Source organism: Stenella coeruleoalba, assembly GCF_951394435.1.
Source record: "Stenella coeruleoalba genome assembly, chromosome: 5".
In the NCBI taxonomy this organism is placed as follows: domain Eukaryota; kingdom Metazoa; phylum Chordata; class Mammalia; order Artiodactyla; family Delphinidae; genus Stenella; species Stenella coeruleoalba.
Window position 1 is genome coordinate 40,504,407 of NC_137150.1, and position 19,585 is coordinate 40,523,991.

Genomic DNA, 19,585 nt, shown 5'->3' on the forward strand with positions numbered 1-19,585 from the left:
TGTGCAGGTTCTCCTGAATCTGTGCAAACTCTTGGGTTAGTTTACCCTGGCTTACACTCACTCGGCCTCAGTCCAAGAACTGGGGCTGGGAGCAAAACCAACTAACGCCCAAACAGCCAAGATAATAGTAACCAAGGAATATGATGCTTTAAAAAGTAATGTGTCGGGCTTCCCTGGTGGTGCAGTGGTTGAGAGTCTGCCTGCCGATGCAGGGGACACGGGTTCGTGCCCTGGTCTGGGAGGACTCCACATGCCGCGGAGCGGTTGGCCTGTGAGCCATGGCCACTGAGCCTGCGCGTCCGGAGCCTGTGCTCCGCAATGGGAGAGGCCACAACAGTGAGACGCCCGCGTACCGCCAAAAAAAAAAAAAAAAAAAAAAAAAAAAGTAATGTGTCAGTAAATAATAATACAAAGAAGACATATTAGCACTGTACAAATGCAGATTTATTGTTCTTCCCTTTATCCATAGTAGGAAAAAGGTTGGAAATTGTTAGGAAAGCAGCTTATATACAAAGCACTTCTGAAATTATGCTTTTCTTTGGAAAACAACTTATAAAAAATAATAAACGTTTAAAACATTCAAGTCCTTTAAGTATTTTACACTTCTGAAGGTTAAAACTCCATGTGTTTCCTATAATATATAGAACAATTTAAAAAAAAACTCATAAAGTGACATTGATTTGAATTCCACAGAATCCCTGACCGTTAGAAATACGTTCTTTCCTATAAAGTCAATTTGTTCTTCACAGGCAAAGCTATAGTTAAAGTGTGTTTCTCTAATTCATTGAGATTGAATTTTACTCTCCAGCTAATGTCTTCAGGAGACTAATAGTAATTTATAGTTTCTTCAAATAAGTTAACATATCCAAAATGTTAATCACCACATGCATAATTCTGGGAGAGTGACAGTCTCTATACATACCAAAAAAAAAAAAAAAAAGATTTCACCCATTAACAAGAGCCAATATGGCCCATGATTCCCTGGGGCAAGTCCTCTTTGAGAAGAGATGACAGTTTTCCCTTGGTCCTGGCTAAGGCTATTTCTGAGTGGCATTCCTGTGCTCCCCACCCGCCAACCCTCCCCAAAGTAAATGACCCAGGGGCCAAAGTCAAGAAATGTAGTGTTTGGCCTGGTGATTTCAGAAGGTTGATGAACCTGCAGGGACTCTGAAGATGGACCCAGCTGAACTTGCGCAGTGAGATGAGGCAATCACCTCTGAGGGTTTGCACCAACACTGATGGGGAGAGGATTACATTCCTTTCTAATCACCCTAGGACCAGGTAACATGATTGGTTTAATGCTTTAACAGACCACTAGCCAGACTGGTTAGTAATGTGAGACGTGGAAATCACACCCCACATAAAAAGACATATTGTACCTGGAGGCACATAAGTGTCTGACTGCGTGGGAGCTAAAGGAACAGGAACCTCTCTTTATTATTAATGTCATTAGGAAAAAAGCTAAACGAAATTGTGCCATTTAAGTACTCCAACACTTAACTGCTAAAAATGTTTCAAACACTTGATATATATTTCATAGTTCACAGACTCCAAAAGGAAAACTATCGCACTTCTCACCTGACTGCATTGCGTCATTTTAAGCACCCTTTGCAAGTGTATTTGTTTGGGTGGGGAAGCGGGTGGGAAGGTGTGAGTGGGAGGTACAAAAAAAAAAAAAAAAAAAAAACTTGATATTGCAGAGGTTTTTTTCTTCCTCAGGGTTTCCAAATCTTTCATTCCCTTTGCCCCTGAATAATGTGAGCTGTGGGCAGCCTGTGAAAGGAGCTGCTTCCACAGGCTGTGCAGCTCTAGATTCCGGAGTCCACACCCAATTACCAGGCGAGGGTCTTTGCAGGTAAAAGTTCCTGAAGCTTCCTTTTTCAGCTCATCTTCCAAACTTCACGTTTCCTGTAAGAAACCTAACAAAATAGAGAAATGAATTCAGAGATTCATTGTTGCGGGGTGGGGGGGGGGGGGGGGGGGGGGAAGGGCACATGCTTTTAAAGAAAGTCACTTGTCCATTTCAAAAAAGAATTCCTGGGCGTGGCTGGGTTTTCCTGAGCTGAAGATAAACCAGTACAATTTTTTAAGGTTGTAGTTACAAGATACTAAAACGTCCCGATAAAAAAACAAAATTCAGCCAATTAGCCAGACATTTTGGCTACATGAGGGCATAAAACACTGGTAAATCTCTGGCTTTTTGTTTGTTTGTTTTTAACTCACAGAAGATTTTTCTCCTATTTAACGAGGGGAATGGACTAAGAAGCTTTTACGATCCCCTTCACTGCTAAAATATGTCACAAACCCTTGTCAGCAAGTCAAGCATCTAGTGAGGTCAACAGCAGAGAAAAAGAAAACAAAAAATAACAACCCATTCTACAGGATTTGTGAGATAGTCAGAGTTCCAAGCCTTCCTTTGATGGAAGAGGCTGTGATTATTTCCTTATCACGGCACAGAGGCCAGACCGTCAAGAGGCAGAAGTGCCTAAATGCAAACAAGTAGATTTCCACATGTGGGCCTCAGTGACTTACATAATTTCAACATACCCAAGAAAAAGAATGAAAAATTTGATACTGAAAAACTGGCTCTTCTATCTGCTTGCAGCTTTTGCATCCAAACAATGGTGGGGGAGTTCAGAAAGCTTGCCCACCACACCTGACAGCATCCTGAGAGTTGGCCGCCCCAGACTTTTACTTTTCATATAAGCTTCTGGGGAGCTGACACATTTTACATTCTTTAAGGAATAAAAAGTCCAAATAGAATTCCAAATAAAAACCTCTCTCTGATTTGCTGAGGCTTCTGAGAAGGAACACCACATTTGTTAATCATGGTAACAATATATAATAATCAAAGCTGTGAATTGGTTTGACCTTGATTCTAACAATGTGCTAATAAGTAAGTCAAGCCACAAAAAAAGAAGCGCTTAAAACAAAGGAAGGAACCCTGTGGTTTTCTGGATTGAGACCAGAAACAACTCCCTTTAGCTCTCTCTTGGGTTCTGCTCTTTCCCTTCCCTTCTTTGCTGCTGGAGGTTGACTAGTGCCACACAGTGGCCTCCTGGAGCACTGCTTCAGCACCACAGAAGGCCTAGAAGGATCAATGAATGCTACCAGTCAGGTCCCTGCCTGAGCCTCACTACCTGCCTGGAGCTTTACAAGCAGTACCTCTTTTCGTTATCACACCAGACCCAGGACACTGGGGTTTTGCATCCATTTGACAGATGGGAACAGAGAGGTTTAAAGTCAGGTAAGGAATTTGCTTAGTCATGGATATATCATACAACACAGGGAATACAGCCAGTAGTTTATAACTACAAATGGAGTATAACCTGTAAAATCTGTGAATCACTATATTGCACACCTGTGACATATAATATTATATATCAACTATACTTCAATAAAAAAAAATGTTTTTTGCCTAGTCACAAACCTAGCCAGCACTTGAGATGGGATTTGAACGCTTCCTCTGACTGCATACACAAGTCACCTTTACTTAGTTTATGGCAGCCCACATGCTGACTGCTACAGCATTTGCACAGTTCTCTAAACCCGAGCTTATAAATACACAAGCAACACATTCTATAATAGAAAGTTGCTATTTGCAAAGACACAGCTTGATTTCAAGTAAATGACTAAGATAACTTCCTGCTTACCTTTCAGCACATCTTGGACTTCAACTGAATTGATGTTTTTCAAGCAGTTCCATAAATTCTGAGCTGTGGCATTGCTCTGCTCCTTTTCTTGCCACTTCTTCAGCATCCTAAACTTATTGATCGTGACATCTTCTTTCTTCTCCAGGATAGCATCAATGTCGCTAATCTTCAGCTTCAGGTTGGCAATGGCAATCTTTACCCACTCCTTCCCCAACTTCTCAGCAAGGTTAATCAACTGAGTGTCTGTTAACAAGGTTTTAGTCTTCACTCCATCTAAAAGCACATGAAGAATTCAGTTGTTCCTCTAAACACTTCATTTATAGCCATTTACAATGAAAACGTATTCTCTTTATATAAAAAAAGAAACCATGATTCGAAACTTTAATAACTGCTTTTAAAATATATTTAAGTGTCGGGCTTCCCTGGTGGTGCAGTGGTTGAGAGTCTGCCTGCCGAAGCAGGGGACACGGGTTCGTGCCCCGGTCCGGGAAGATCCCATGTGCCGCGGAACGGCTGGGCACGTGAGCCATGGCTGCTGAGCCTGCGCGTCCGGAGCCTGTGCTCCACAACGGGAGAGGCCACAACAGTGAGAGGCCCGCATACAGGAAAAAAAAAAAAAAAAAAAAAAAAATATATATATATATATATATATATATTTAAGTGTCAAAAAAAATCCCTGCTTTCCCAACTATTTTAAGGACCAAAGGAAACAATTTCATACAACATTAAACTGGGGTATAATGCTCACATGATAATTCAATAATTCAGGGAATGAAATTGTTTTATAAAGCAGCACAAATTAGGTTGGAGTAAAAAAAAAAAACAAATCGGGCACCAAAAATAATTTATGTGGCTCAAAAAGAAACATATACAGCTTTTGCCCTTGCCCAGCTCTGCAACTTCATCTAAGTGTTAACACCACATACAAAATGCTACCTTTAGCGGTCAATAAAGAGAACAGCAAGAGATATGAATTGCAGTCTCCATTCCACCATCTCCTGGCATTAGGGGAAAGAGCACATTCCACAGAAAAGCCAGGGGACGGTATCTGTAATATCTGTTGCTCACTAAGAAACAGTGTCATAATCTTGGAAGGGTATATGTTTGCCAGTGGAAACCACTGGCCCCATAAAAAATATCAGCCCTAGCAGTAAGGTGGATTTTCTACATTCCCACTTTTCAGCTGGTTGAGCTACGGTGCAGCAAAACTCATGGGGTACGGAGTCTCGGTTAAGGATCCTCACGGCCTTACAAACACTGGAGGTGACATCAGAAAGGAATAAGAGGGAGGAAGAATCCTTCCTGCCCCTCCTCCAGGACCGTGACGCTTTCACTCATCTACAGCCAATCTGTTAAAGTGAACCTAACGTTTGTATTGGGCCCTAACGCACTTCAGTTTCCTCTCTAACGTTCTAGACTGAAGAATGGGTTCTGAAGGATGGCCCCTGCCCCATAGTGGTCTCCTGATACATGGGATCTGTCAAAAAAGTAAGTTCTCAGGACCATCCCCAAAGCCCCCAAAATGTTATGTGGCAGCCTGAATGGGAGGGGAGTTTGGGGGAGAACGGATACATGTATATGTATGGCTGAGCCCCTCTGCTGTGCACCTGAAACTATCACAACATTGTTCATTGGCTGTACTCCAATACAAAATAAAAAATTTTTTTAAAAAAGTAAATCTTATTAATTTATTTGCTACTACATTGTCATCTCTAAAAAGGTTGGAAATCTTAATTTCTAGGTAGTATTTGATCATTTTAATTCTATTTCTAGTTACTTGCTGTTGGAGCTAATTTTAAATAGCCAAATAATTGCAAGAAAAAAACTTTCCCTATATATCAATTTAATATAAAATTGTTTCCCATTCAGTTATAAATGAGTAAGTTCTGAGGATCTAATACACAGCATGGTGACTATAGTTAATTAATACTGTGCTGTACACTTGAAATTTGCTAAGAGAGTAGGTCTTATGCATTCTCACTACCACCAAAAAAAAAAAAAAAAAGGCTATGTGAGATGATAGATGTGCTAATTAACTTGATTGGTAAATATTTCACAATATATGCATACATCAAAACATCCCATTGTGCACTTTAAGTATACACAATTTTGTCAATTATATCTCGATAAAACTGGAAAAATATTGTATCCCAATTTGGTTAGTTTTTAAAATAACTCCAGAGCCTCATTTTGATGTTCATTAAATAGAAACAATAAACTTTTCTCTAGTGACATACAGTAAAATCAGACATATGTCATCCTCACAACCTCCTGCTCTAGCATGTGAAAAATAGCTTATTTTAATCTTTACAGAGTTTATCTGCTTTTAGAGATTCGTACCTTCTTACAGTGGTAGAATAAAAGGTATTTTGATGAAAGGGTTAATCTGGGGAGTTACATGAGGCCCCCAAAGCCTTGAGATCTTGTCTCATATAATTGGAGTCTGGGTATTTTCACTTAAATTTGTGAATTCTGGCTGGACTTGAATTTTGAGGTACATACTCCATCTTCTGGCTCCTTGGAGTATTGTTTTTAAATGTTTAAATCTCTACTGTATTTTCACAACTATCAAGCCTTGGTCTCTGCCATTTAATTGGAAGAAATTAAGTTGACCTTCGTCTCCAATAACTGAGCTGGCGGCTCCTTCCCCCAAAAGTAGCTAATAACTTTGAGGCCAGTGAGTGCACACATGGACATTCACTATTTACTCCTTCAATGAATATTCACTGTCTTCTACATAAAAGGCTGCAGGCTCAGCGTTATGGGAAAATGCACAGACGGACAGGCCACGGCCCCTGTCCCTACGGGCTGCAGGAGCTTCCCCTGGCCCTCCATTCTACTTTCACCGAGGGAAGGGGAGGAGTGCGCAGTCAAGCTGGAAAAGTAAGCTGGGGCAGACCAAGAAGGACCCTTGTCCAGCCCTAAGGAGCTGGGACACAGGGGGAAAGCATCTGGGAGGGCACGCACACCTAGGAGGTGGCTCCAGGAGGACTGACCCAAAAAGCACATGTGTTGCATGGAAGTCAATGGGGGAGACGAGGGAAAATGACTCATAGCCACGGATGACGTTTTTACAAACCTGAAGTGCCAATCTGCTTCATTCTTTTATCATAGACCACCTCATCGGGTAAGCTGCTACTCATCTTTCGCCGCCTATTACCTTTAAAAAACAACAACAACAAAACATTGGCTTTCCCTTAGGGTCCTTATTACCTACCCATCTTCAAACTAGAGTTCTTTTTAAAGAAATCATCATTGAGATAGAAACAAATTGAAAATGGATTCAAAGGTCGTTCCGATGATTAAGAGTTATGGAACACTGAACAGATCCTTAACGTTACCGTATTTGCACAGCAGAATTAAAATTCTAGTGGATGGAAGGTATAGACGAGTTTAACGTCCACTGACGAGCACTTACCACTTGTGCTGCTTTTCGAAATGTTCGGGTTCTGATCATGCTGAACCCAGTCACCTGTTAAATTACAATAAGCAGCAATTGGAAAAAATGGTTTTGAAACTGGAAGTAAAGCAATCGATTTATGAAAGCACCTGAAACCCCAGGGTCTCGGCAACCTCTCTCAAGTTCAAATATGAGTTTGGGGTTTTAACTTAGTATGTATGCAAATGCACTGGGCTTGAACTCTTGAGATAAATAACAAGTACTCCTTCCGACACGTCTTGCGGGACAAGTGTTTCCCAGGCTTCAGTCATCCGCACACCACTGTCGTGATATCTGCCATACCCATCTGCCAGGTGAAATGTCATTCGCTCCGTATTTCTTTAAATCTACAACTACCGTAAATAGAACAGTGGCATCATGTGCCATATGGAGACGGAAGCCATAAAAATAAACATCGTTCAATTTTAAGTGTATTTGTATGTACTCCACGTAAAAGAATCTCATATACGTATTATCATTCTGTACTTGAGGGGTTCTTTCTAGACACTTCACCTGTGATTCGACACCACCTGCCCCATGTGAAATTCAGCCCCTGCTCTAACCGATGCCTACGCGTCAGGCAGGCCTTCCGCAGGTTCCTTTAGTGAAGATGTCTAATAGTGATGGGCAATTTCAGTTCATTGTTAGCTTAGGCCGCCAAAATAATGGAGACCAGAACCATCTTACAATACAGAATATTATTAAGTAAGTTTAAAAAAAGAAGTCTTAAAAAGTGGCCTTTAAAATTGCCAAGAGGCTTAGTCTAGAAGAACATCTGTCATTCAGGCTGCTACACGTTAAATACCTTTATTCTTGTGGCATTTGCTGTGGTTAAAAAGTAACATCTTTCAGGTTCATTTATTTGAGCATATTAATGAATACCGAGCAAAAATACTACAATCCCCAATACACAGTCCCAACTAGGACTCTTCCCAGCTAAGTAACTGTAGTTTGGATAAAAGGGCCTGTTTCAAACTGGCTAACTTAAGGGTATAATATTGAGAACAGGAGTCACACCTATAGAAAAGCTTCCTGCTTAAACTAGCACAGAATTCCAAACTGATTAGACTGGGTTTCGTTTCTGGAGTATAAAGACATGAGAGCAAATATGGACTCTGTGCACCCACGGACTCTGGGGATTTGGACGGTGGGTGCCTGAGAAGGAGAGCCGGCACTTCTGCCCAGGAGCTGGGGCCTCTGTTTCTCTTAATCGAACGTTTTAATATTACAGTGATGGGACAGACAACTACTCTATTTGCTTTTCCACCCAGGCCACCTGCCCCGCCTCAACCCCCAAACAGAGTTTTAATTCAAGATACAAAACACTCACACTCTCTCAGTTTTGCTTTCCATACAATTTCCTCGGAATCCATTTCAACCAAAAGTAATTTAAACTCCACTGGTTGCTCCAAATACACTTCACTATAACTTTTCAATTTTAAAAGTGAACCATCCACAAATTCAATTTCCTTTAAAAAAACAAACAAACGTGATTTTCTGAAATTTAAAAGTTGCATTAATTAACAACATAAGATGTCAGATAAGGAATAATGGCAATGAGAAGGGTTAGTGCTTGAATGCTCACTGAAATTTTGACCTTGGAAATCCCACTCCTTAATCATACATCCTCTCACTCTCCTGCTTCTAATCCCTCCTTACTCTTACTCCAAAATGCTTTTCTATCTCATTGAAGCTTCTAGTCCCGTGGCCCTAGTTTTCTAAAGTGTAACTTTTCAGCCTTTCCTGATTTCAACGTTTCATCTTTCCCAAATGGCACCTGTGCTCACCCATCAGCCACCCTATCCTAGGTGCTTTTAAACTCCTCACCATCTTTTTCCTAGATCGTTCTCCAATCTGCAGTTGATTCCGCGTTTATAGAACTACGTGCAGTGTTTTGTCCACGTGTCCTCATTGAACACCGCCGTCCCCCAACAAATCCTCGTATCGCTATTTTACGGATAAAGAATCCCAGAGAAGCGTATGAACTTGCCCAGGTCCACACCTAGGAAGTGGCGGAACTGGAATTTGAATCCACACCTCGTGACTCCAGAGTGTGAGCTCTTAACCACTACACAGACTGCCTCCTGCCTTCCACCTCCTCTGCTGCTCTCCAGGCTGGCTAGCAAGGCTGGCGGGAGAAATACATCTTTTAAAAACTATCAGTGACCTGCCCTGGGCATCACCATCACAAACCAATGGTCTTAACCTGTCCCCCACCCTTTCCGTTCCAAGTCACTAGTATTATCTTCACAACCTTCTAAGGGTCAGTCACCAGGGCCTACAAAGCTGAGACAGCGCCCTCTCCTGACCCTACTCCTCCTAAATCCCTCCACGTTCAGCTTCTCCAGAACTATCCTGGGGCCTCCAGCCCAACTGCACATCCCCGCCCCCTCACTTAGACACCAGCGGCCCCTCTTCCGGGAGAGCTTCGGAAAGCTCATCTCTTCCGGGGAATCCCTCACCCTTCAAACCCAGAACAAACATCACCCATGTGAAAAGCATTCCTGGAGACCCACTGCACTTCGTACCCATCTCTATAGTAACACATTATGTTAAAATTATTTCTTTTCATGAATGGAGTATTTCTCTCACTTTGAGGGAAAAGACTGTGACTTATTTGTTTTTTAATTCTTAGCTCTTATCTCAAGCTGACTGGTAATAGGCACTTCTGATCAATGTCAGTTAAGCAAATCATTAACCGTCTAAAACTAATAAGAACACCTTATATTTACACAGTTTGATAACTTTCAGAATGCTTCCAAACCATTACTTGGTATGATCCTTACAGCAATCCTGGGAGATTATCCCCATTTTATTGGCCAGAAATGTGGTTAACAGAACGTAGACTATTTAAAGCCCTCCAGCTATCAACATCTTTTGTAAGAATGAACTCCTGGGACCCCCTCAGTGTCTTGCTGGGCACGTCCATCCATTCAACATGTATTATTCCCTCTCCTAGTGGTTCTTAAGCGTGGCAGCACATTATAGTCACCTTGGGAGCTTTAATAAGCCCAATGCCCAGGCCATTCCCAGACCAATTAAGTCAGCATCTCTGGAGGTGGGACCCAGGCCACGGAATGTTTTTAAAGCTCCTCAGGGAATTTCACTATGCAGCAAAGGCCAAGAATCACTGCTCTAAGCACACCCTTCTAATTTAATTCCACTTCCCAGACAAGGTTGCCGTTTGCTTCTCGTGATTGTTCTGATGTACCATCTGCCAGGGCCTGATCAGCTTAGAAAGGCTGAGAATCAGCCTCTCAGATCCCAGTGTGGGGACAGTGGCTTGAGAGGCCAAGGGCAGTCGGGGCCCTGGGCGAGCCCTCCACTGCCCAGGTGTGTGCAGATCGCCCACCTGCTTTGCACATTAGTTTCCTCAGCCATGTTGTTGTAAGGCTCAAATGGTTCAAAGGGTGTGGAGAGACGCTTTGAAACTGGAAAGGAAGGAAGGTTATAGAAGACTGTCTGACCAACCTGACTGCTTCTACAGGGCACGAGGCCCCTAATAATATAATAAAACAGTACAACATGGACCACTGCCATTAGCTCTCTTGGCTCACATTTTAATTTAATGGAATCAAAACATGTTTTCAACTTCTCATAAACTGTAAAACAGACAAACAAAAGGAGGTGTACAAAAGGAATTTCCATGCAGACATGCAGACTAGAGAAGCTGTGGCATATGCTCAGAGTACATAATGAAAATAAGTTTTAAAAATAAACTAAGTCATTTCCGAGAAACCAAGATCACTTACAAATGTCATTGTGTGTACAGTGAATAGTTCAAATCTAACAACAATTTGTCCTCATAACTATTTTTCAAATGCCTTCCAGTAAGAAAAGCCCAATATCCCTTGCTAACATTGTTTGAAGAATTTAATTTAAAAATGCAAGAACATTTAAAACCTTTTTAAAGGGAAAGAGATTGGATAGTCTATTTTTCCAATGACTGCAGACAAATCCTGAAATTCAACTGCATTTTTGGAATAAACAACAAGTTTAGCAAAACAACTGCCTTCTTAGAAACTGGGAAATAAAAAAGGAAAACAAAATGCATTATTTTGAATCTCTTCAAAACACCATATCTAAGAAATATACATCCTTGCTACTACTCCAAGGTGGTTTTTAAAATACCTACCTCGGGGGTGATTTCAGCTTCTGGATCACTGATCAGCCTGTACTTCTTCCCATTCTGCAACAACTTCTGGCAAACGGGAGGCTTGTCGATTTTCATGAATTTCTTAGAGGAGTGCTTTACAGACTTGGAAATATCCTGAAGGAGGAAATAGGTTTTGGTTTCGAAATCCATCAGCAACAACTGTCAGAGACCTAAGAGCCAGGCTGTGCATGTGCCAGCTGCATTATCTTCACTTCCTCCTACAGAACGACAGCGGGAGAGTAGCTTTCACAGTGCTCACAAGGGAAAAAAGCCACAGAGGCTGAGTCGCCTGTGATCTGCACTTCCGGCACCCAGATCGCCAAACATCTTCCTGCGAAAGCACTACAGCCAAAAGCAACACTTATACCCTGTGTGGCACCAAAAAATCTGCTTCTGAAGAATCTGAGAAAATTAAATTAGCACTAGCATTACACATCTGTATTACTAACTACATGCCCATCGTCTGAACAGAAAGCAACTCTTTTACTGTACATGGTTCCAGCCTACTCGGAGTTTGTTTCCATCCTTATTTTCACAACTATCCCTTTGACATGGCCCTAGAGGGGACACTGGCTTTACATGTAATGTAAATGCCCCCAAGAGGTTAATGTAACCTTTGGCCCAAGCTCCCTTGGTAAAGCAGCTGTACAGCTGAACATGAAATTTAGGCTTCCTGAGGCAGAGTTCAAGGAAATCTTTTCCTACGTGGGAAAAACATCAACCCAAGAAGAAAGGTGCAAAAATAAAACACCAGCCAGGAAGGACATCCTGCCTTATGCATGCCACACTCCCCATTGTTCTGGTGGCATCCTTCTCTACATTTGCTGATACAATCAGCTCCCTACCCCAGCTTCCCAGGAAGTGTGGAATAACGCTCTTTTAATTAATTGATTTTACTTTAAAAAAATATAAAGTTCATCAAATAATAGTACTTATTCCAAATCTAATGCTAATTATACATTTTTTTAACTTTTTATTTTATATTGGAGTATAGCCGATTAACAATGTTGTGATAGTTTCAGGTGCACAGCAAAGGGACTCAGCCATACATATACATGTATCCATTCTCCCTCAGACTCCCTCCCATCCAGGCTGCCACGTAACACTGAGCAGAGTGCCCTGTGCTATAGTAATTATACTTTAGATGTGATTATTTTTATACCGTTTTAAAGACTATTTTCCCAACGGAAAGTATTATCTTTAAGGAGACTACAGGAAGCATATTCGACTTGCTTAGGAGGAAACTAAGAACCTATTACTTAATCAAGTTTTTATACTTTAATACATATTGCTAATTTAAATCAGTATAATATTTTAAAGCATGGAAATATTACAACCTAAAACCACTGGGAGTAGGTAGTTTGATATAAATTCTATAACTCAAATTATAACTCATAAATTAGTACACTTTATTATAGCTCTAATGCTTATTTTTTTCCAATTCTGTTAAACCCTAATTTTGAATCTGAAAGTATAATTTTGAGTCACTGCTTTATCTGCTATATTTCAGTGCTCCATCCGCCTCTAAGTCGTTATAACTGTATTGACAGTGAGTCAGCCTACGAAAGGAGATTCAATTCTCTGTTATAGCTACAGTGCAGAAAATAGGCTAAACATCATGGCCTTATTCTGTGTTCTGGAAAACCGGTTCCATTATGAATATCCACACCCCTCCCCTCAGGCCATGCTACGCAATACTTGATGTCAACTTTTCTGTTAACCTCAAATATCAGACCAGTCTCCAGTGCTTCATGAACATTTGCTGCTACAAAACCCAGAATGTTGAACCCAAGGTCAATTTTTATCCAAAAAATTGCTCTGGAATGAGTTACCCTAAGAGATCCATCTTACTGACGGAGCTTTAGGCCAAGGAGAAACCTTCAGTCACCCTACACTTGACCCAAAGACCTGAAACGGCTCCCCAGTGTATCCAGAGCAGGTGCTTCTCCAACTCTAACGTCCCAATCACCTGGGAATGTGGACCAGTGCAGGCTCTGAGTCTGCAGGTCTGGGTGGGGCTGAGACTTTGCATTTTAACGAACTCCCTGCTAATGTCAGCCAGCCACTGCTGGTCTCCATATCCCCTGGTCCCCTGGTCCCCAGACCACATGTCGAGCAGCAAGGAGTAGAGAACAGATGGCCTAGGCTGCCCACCAGGCAACCCTCTCCAAGGCCAGGCCTGCCTGTCTGTGCCATCCCCACCTCTGGAGCGCTATTTTCCTATCTCTTATCTTCACGACACTGTTTACATGTATAAACACCTGTACTCCATGGATCTGAGGACCTGGCACGCACCTAGGCACTGACCTGATGACCTCTGTGGGCGAGCACCAAATCAGACCCGCTGTGGGTGACGCTTAAATCAACAGGGACGGGACACACCCAGATGTCATGTAAAGCCTGAACACAGAGTATTCAACACTTAGTATTCACTTTCATTGATTTACCTTGATGAAGGACTCATTATTGGTTGCTATGTACACTCGAAAAGACAAGGACGGGTTATGGTCGATGGCTTTGTACAGGATCACAGCCCCGTGGTGGAATACTGTTTCTTCGCTTTGAATAACGGGTCCCACAGGAGAAAGAGAGCTCACGTGCCATTTGACATGGGTTGCAGAATGGTCCACAGTATATTCTAACGAGGCCCCAGTACTTTTAACATGTAAGACTTTGAACGTCATGTTGGCATCGCAGTCTGTTAACACATGAAGGTGAATCAGTATTCCAGGTATTGTACGGGTTGCACACATACTCCCACACATGTGCACACGCACACACCAACTAAACTTTCAGCAAACGAGTACTTACGACCCAAGCAGAGGGAATGTGGAAAATGAATAGAGGTAAGGCAGGTTGGGTCACATTTAACATCAAACAAGGGTCCACCGACAACCCAGGGCTTCACAACCAGGTCCGCGTATTTGCTCCAGGACAGGACGCAATACTTGATGTCAACTTTTCTGTTAACCTCAAATATCAGACCAGTCTCCATGCACTGGTAAGTTCCCTCTGTGTCCACCTTCAGTCTGCATTGGATAGATAAGAACACCTGTTTGGTTAGGAGAAGACCTCTGAAAATTATTTTTTTCCAATTCATTTTTTGTTTTTAATTTCACTCAAAAGCACTAAGGGAACGCTATAACATTTTGAAGCAGCACCATTATCAAAGAAAACAATCCAAGTAATTACATAAACTGTGTAAAGTTAGTTATGCTTTTTGTGTTTCCCCTACTTGGGGTTATAATTATGTAGAAAGTTAAATTACTGAAGATATGTCTTCTGCATTCACAATTACTTACAAAAACTGTCCCCGGGAAAGGAGCCTGGGGGTCACTAGTTCATTGTGTTTCTGGAGGAAAAGCACATATATAACCTATAAGTAAATGCTGTTTTCTTAAATAAAGCAAATTAAAGAATCATCCCTTCATAATTAAAAGATACTTACATTTTCAGCATTACAGTGTTCACAGTGAGATTGGATTTCATTAAATTCTAAATGACAGAGAAAAAGTTTTGCTTATAGGAATGTGACCGGCATTTTCAGACAGTAATTATTTTAATAAATATATAAGATATGACCAGATTACAAAATTCAAAGGTACAGGTCCCTCAGCAATAATGCGACTGTTTTGGAAAACATCAGTTCACACCTGAATTAAAATGATCTGTGGGCAATTCTTTACCCTCCCATTCTTCAACTGTAAAAGATATGGTCACACATGTATTGGCGTAAGTCAGTCACAGCGTAAATCACTCAAACCCTCATCTCCAGCGTCACAACCAACAGGAGCTTTAAACATACATTCAACATCTCCGCGAGTGGATTCAGTGCCACATGAGGCATCATGCTTGTGAGTCCCGCTGTAGGTCTAAAGGCATGAAAACAAGCTTGAAAGCGACTCTTAAGTTTCCATGCACCCCGTTTTGGCACATTAAGTCTTTAGCTGATCTTCTGGCACAGAAGCAACAGCTCTCTCAGAATCCTCCTCTCACACCACATGCACAGGGAGAACGGGATGAATTAGAGAAAACGAGAGGGCAAGGGCACTGCCTTGCTCTTACCCTGATTAGACGCTTCCTCGGTGGAAGATTCTCTTAGCTCCCCATCTGTGGAGACAAGAAGGGACCGAGGCACAGGTGGTCATGAACGAGCTCTTCACTAGTTACTCCTCACCTAGGCCAGCGTCTCGGCTGGACAGCCGCGGCCCCCAGTGAAGAGCCCTTCACGGTGGCCAGGAGTCGGGAACTAAGCTGGAGTCATTATCCCCAAGGTAGGGCTTGACTGGCATCAGCCCTTCAGGCTAGTACAGAGTTCGAGATAAGCTTGGAAGTAAGAGAGGAGTTGACGTCTGATTTTAGGCATACTTAAACTGGAACTGTCTTGGAAGCGTCTCCGATTTAGCATGTAGACTCCTTCCATTGGCTCCCCACTACTTTCAGCTTCTATCAGCCTCCCCACGCTTACTGCCCTCCGGTCACTCCGTGCCACTCTCCACACCAAAGTACGCTCCTGCCTCAGGGCCTTTGCACTTACTGTCTCCTAGAACAAATATTCACGCTGCTCACTCCATTACATCCTTGCAGTCTCTGTTCAAATGTCGCCTTATCAGAGAGGCTTTCTTGATGCCCCCACCCCGACCAAAGCAGGGCCTGCCTGACACCTCTCTTCCCCCTTCATTTTCTTCAGGGCACTGCCTGCCACCTTGCACACTATACAGTTCAGTGTTTCTGCTTCCTGTCTCTCTCCCCACTAGAATGTAAGCCTCATGAGGACTGTAACCCCAGGGCCTAGTAAGTGCTCACATTCTGATTGACTAGAATTCCAGAATACAAAAATGTATTATGAAAGGGAACAGTGGTGAATTTTCCTATTATCTACACTGGCCACTAGTTGCATGAGCTTGGGCACTCTAGTTATGTACTAAATCTCTCTGTCCATTACTCTCCTCATCTGTTAAATGAGGATTAACATAATACCACCCCCAGAAAGATAGAAAATAAAATTACAGGTAGGTATTACACCTGGCACTCGGCAAGCACTCAGTGAGCGCTAGCTAACTGTTATTAACTATTATTTTGCTAGGGCAATGGGTGGAACTCATTAAAAAATTAAAGAATTCTAAAGTAGACAATAACTCTTCACTTGGGGTAAGACCTAATATGTTGAATGCTTGGTTTTATAGTTTAAAGATCTGAACAAGCTTTGGAAGGGTGAGCCCACGGGTAAGACAGGCATCTTCACCACATGTGGAAGGTCCTAGGCCACCACCAACGCCCAGAAGGTGTGGACTCTCCCCAGGATGCTTCTCCAGCCCTGGCCACACAAGCTGCTTGCTATCAGGGCATTCATTATACAGGAACCAGGAGTTGCAAGACAGAACCAGCTTTAAGAAACAGCATTAAGATGAAATAGAAACTAGAGACTAAAAGTATTCAGAATTCTGGACTCAGAATACTATAGATCCAAAGGTTCTTAAATACTGACCTAAGTCCTGCACCACAAAATTCTTCAATCATATTTCCACAGCCACTATCCTAAAAAGCATCATAAAATTCTAAATTATTTAGCGGCTATCATCTATACCCGGGATCCCCGGGTATAGGAACCAGGCCTCACAGCAGGAGGTGAGTGGCGGGCGAGCGAGTGAAGCTTCCTCTGGGGCTCCCCATCACCGTCCCCATCACTTGCATTACCGCCTGAGCCATATCCACACCCCCCTGACCCGGGTCCATGGAAAAACCGTCTTCCATGAAACTGGTCCCTGGTGCCAAAAAGGTTGGGGACTGCTGATCTACACTGCATTTCATCCACATCCCATGTTTTTGTTTCTACCTATCTGCCTTGGGAGCAGAGAAAAGAAAAGAGGTTAGAGAATCCTAACCACCCAGCAAACTGAGTCTTCCACCAGGTCCTCCCAGCCAAAGCAGAGAAATTGATGCAATTCTCTCCAACACATAAACCACAGCTTCTCTTTAATCCACACGACACAAGTGACCTCAGAGCTCATGCCTATGAGTGGAAGGCATATCCGATCGTGAGGATGATGGGTGGGCCTGCATCACCAGCCAGCCCACAGAAAAGTAAGCATCCCAGGGCAGCCTGCCAGGTCCTTCCACCTGACCTGAGAATGGAGGTGAATGGGGTGGGGGGGGTCTCTTTGATTTCTCCCCCCAGGGTGGAGGATAAAAGGTCTTTTAACAAAGAGAATAAACTTGGGGGAGGGCAGGACCCGGTGGATAGCCTCGGGGCTCCAGAGACAAGCATCTTCAGCCCACCCACTTTCAGTGCCAGAGACATCCAGGAGTCTAATTTGGCCAAGGGCCAGGTCCAGCAGCTCCCTGACCCACACAGGCCCTGTCTGACTGCACTGACCGTGCCCTCCCACCCAAACATCAGCCTATCTCGAGCCTCTCTGACTCAAATGTCTTCCACCTGGTTGCCACCCTGGTGAGAACCCGGTCCAGGCCTGGCTTCCAGGACCCTGAGGGCCCTGCCTCTGGACTCTGTGTCCCTGTGGCCATTTACTCAATTATTAACCAGGGACAACAAAGACTGGATCCCAATACACAGCTTTCTGACTTCATTTCTACCCTAATCCAATCTACTGGAGGCTAGACTTCTGACTGCATTTTGCAGGATGAAATAGTCCTTATAATGTATAAAGGGGATTGGAAGTAGGAGGGCTGGTACACATTCTTTCTTTATGGGTATCAGAATGTGACAGCCACTCCACGAGTGTGATACAGAAATAATTACAGGTTCTTATCAATACATAACGTGATTGCAAGGAGCTTACAATTACCTTCATGGGTTCTCCACTGGGAAACCGCAGAGAGAATTAGATTAAAGACAGAAGGACTTCTGAGTGAAGAGACTTCATTAATTTAAAAATATTACAAAGGAGCCCTCTGACTGCCATGTTATAGTATTTGTGTTCATAAGCAGATTATATTCTAAGAACTGGGGGGAAAAAAATCCTGCAGTAAAATAAAATCAGTTAGAATATAAGCTTAGTCATGCAACATTTTTTTCCTAAGTCTTTCACAAAACTTTAGATCAAAACCAAATTTTATATTTAGAATCTACGTCTTTACAGTGGTTTCATACCCAAGTTGTTCACAAACAGCCAGAAGAGCAAGTCAGAAACTTTAAACCACAAATGTACAACATTTTCAGCAGCAAACAGTTTACTCTGTGATAAACTGTGGGCGGCGACCACCTCGGAAGGAAGCCAAGGCCACTGCGGCGACAATGCAGATTTCAGCCAGTCCCTCAATCTCTTCTCCTTTGGGAACCGTGAGGGCAGAACCACACATGCAGAGTCTTGGCATCACTGCAGACCAGGAACACATCCTTTGTATTCCAAGTCTACTGAGCTCAAATTTTCAAAATGCTTATTCGTTTCCCAATGTTGAACCCAATTTTACACAGGAAAAGATCACGAACAAGCAATTTGCAACTTAAAAATCTCAAAGCCTATCCGTCTTTCTTCCTTTCAACAACAAGAAAGAAAGTCAGAGGAAGGAAGGATATACTCACTTGTTTTTTCTGGTTTTGGCGTCTCATTATCTACAAAAAAAAAAAAAGGTCTAAATCAGATTCATACAACAACTAAGAAAAAACACAGGCTAACGGGAGAATAGGTAAAATGTTTGCCTCTCACCAATAGCAACCATTTCCTGTCTTTCTTTTTCAGCTCATCCTGTTTTGCCACTTTGCTTGCCAACTAGCAATTATTTACCATGTGAGCACTTTTTCAGTACTTCACAAAAAAGACACTAGTAATTATTATGTCCTCAAGCAATGTAAGTGATCTGGGCATTACTTTAAAATAAAAATAAAGGTGTCTATGTTTAACTAGAATTCTGTAATTAAAGAAACACATACACAGATAACTCACCAGATTCACTTTCAGAACTGCTCTCAGAACTGCTGTCCTCACCTTAAAAAAAGCATATGCCAGGAGAAGCACACAATGAATAAAAGTAGGAACTATTTTTTTTTAATTATACATATAATAAAACAGATCCAAACTCAACTAATTTCTTCTTTTCATCCATTCTCACTAAGTCCCAAACTAGCGTGGTTTACAGAAAAGAAGGCTTATCTTTCTTTGGAGCTGGATAAAACACACTTTAATGGCTTAAATATGAGCTCAAATCACACTCTGGCTGCAATAATCACTTTATTTGGGTGTCACCCAAGTCCCACCCAGCCTGACCTGCTCTCGCTGCTCCTGTCTTGGACCCACACTCGTACGTCTAGAAGGCTCCATGCAAAAAGTTCAAGGACACAACAGTGCAGAATACTGTAGAGTAAATGCCATTTCCCTG

At 42.4% G+C, this 19,585-nt stretch overlaps 1 protein-coding gene across 1 annotated transcript in view; it reads right to left on the bottom strand.

Annotated features, from left to right (window-relative positions):
- Positions 1-429: 429 nt before the first annotated feature.
- Positions 430-19,585, bottom strand: part of LOC307186333 (uncharacterized protein) — a gene marked incomplete at its 5' end in the record, with an annotated part of 54,124 nt that continues 34,968 nt past the window's right edge. The window contains 13 exons of the mRNA XM_079921399.1: positions 430-1,919; positions 3,654-3,926; positions 6,733-6,813; positions 7,072-7,125; positions 8,423-8,561; positions 11,228-11,362; positions 13,696-13,946; positions 14,060-14,277; positions 14,551-14,600; positions 14,697-14,743; positions 15,314-15,358; positions 18,792-18,821; positions 19,153-19,194. Of these exons, the coding sequence (XP_079777525.1) occupies positions 1,900-1,919; positions 3,654-3,926; positions 6,733-6,813; positions 7,072-7,125; positions 8,423-8,561; positions 11,228-11,362; positions 13,696-13,946; positions 14,060-14,277; positions 14,551-14,600; positions 14,697-14,743; positions 15,314-15,358; positions 18,792-18,821; positions 19,153-19,194 (1,385 nt within the window). The 3' untranslated portion in view covers positions 430-1,899. The remainder of the gene's footprint in view (positions 1,920-3,653; positions 3,927-6,732; positions 6,814-7,071; positions 7,126-8,422; positions 8,562-11,227; positions 11,363-13,695; positions 13,947-14,059; positions 14,278-14,550; positions 14,601-14,696; positions 14,744-15,313; positions 15,359-18,791; positions 18,822-19,152; positions 19,195-19,585) is intronic.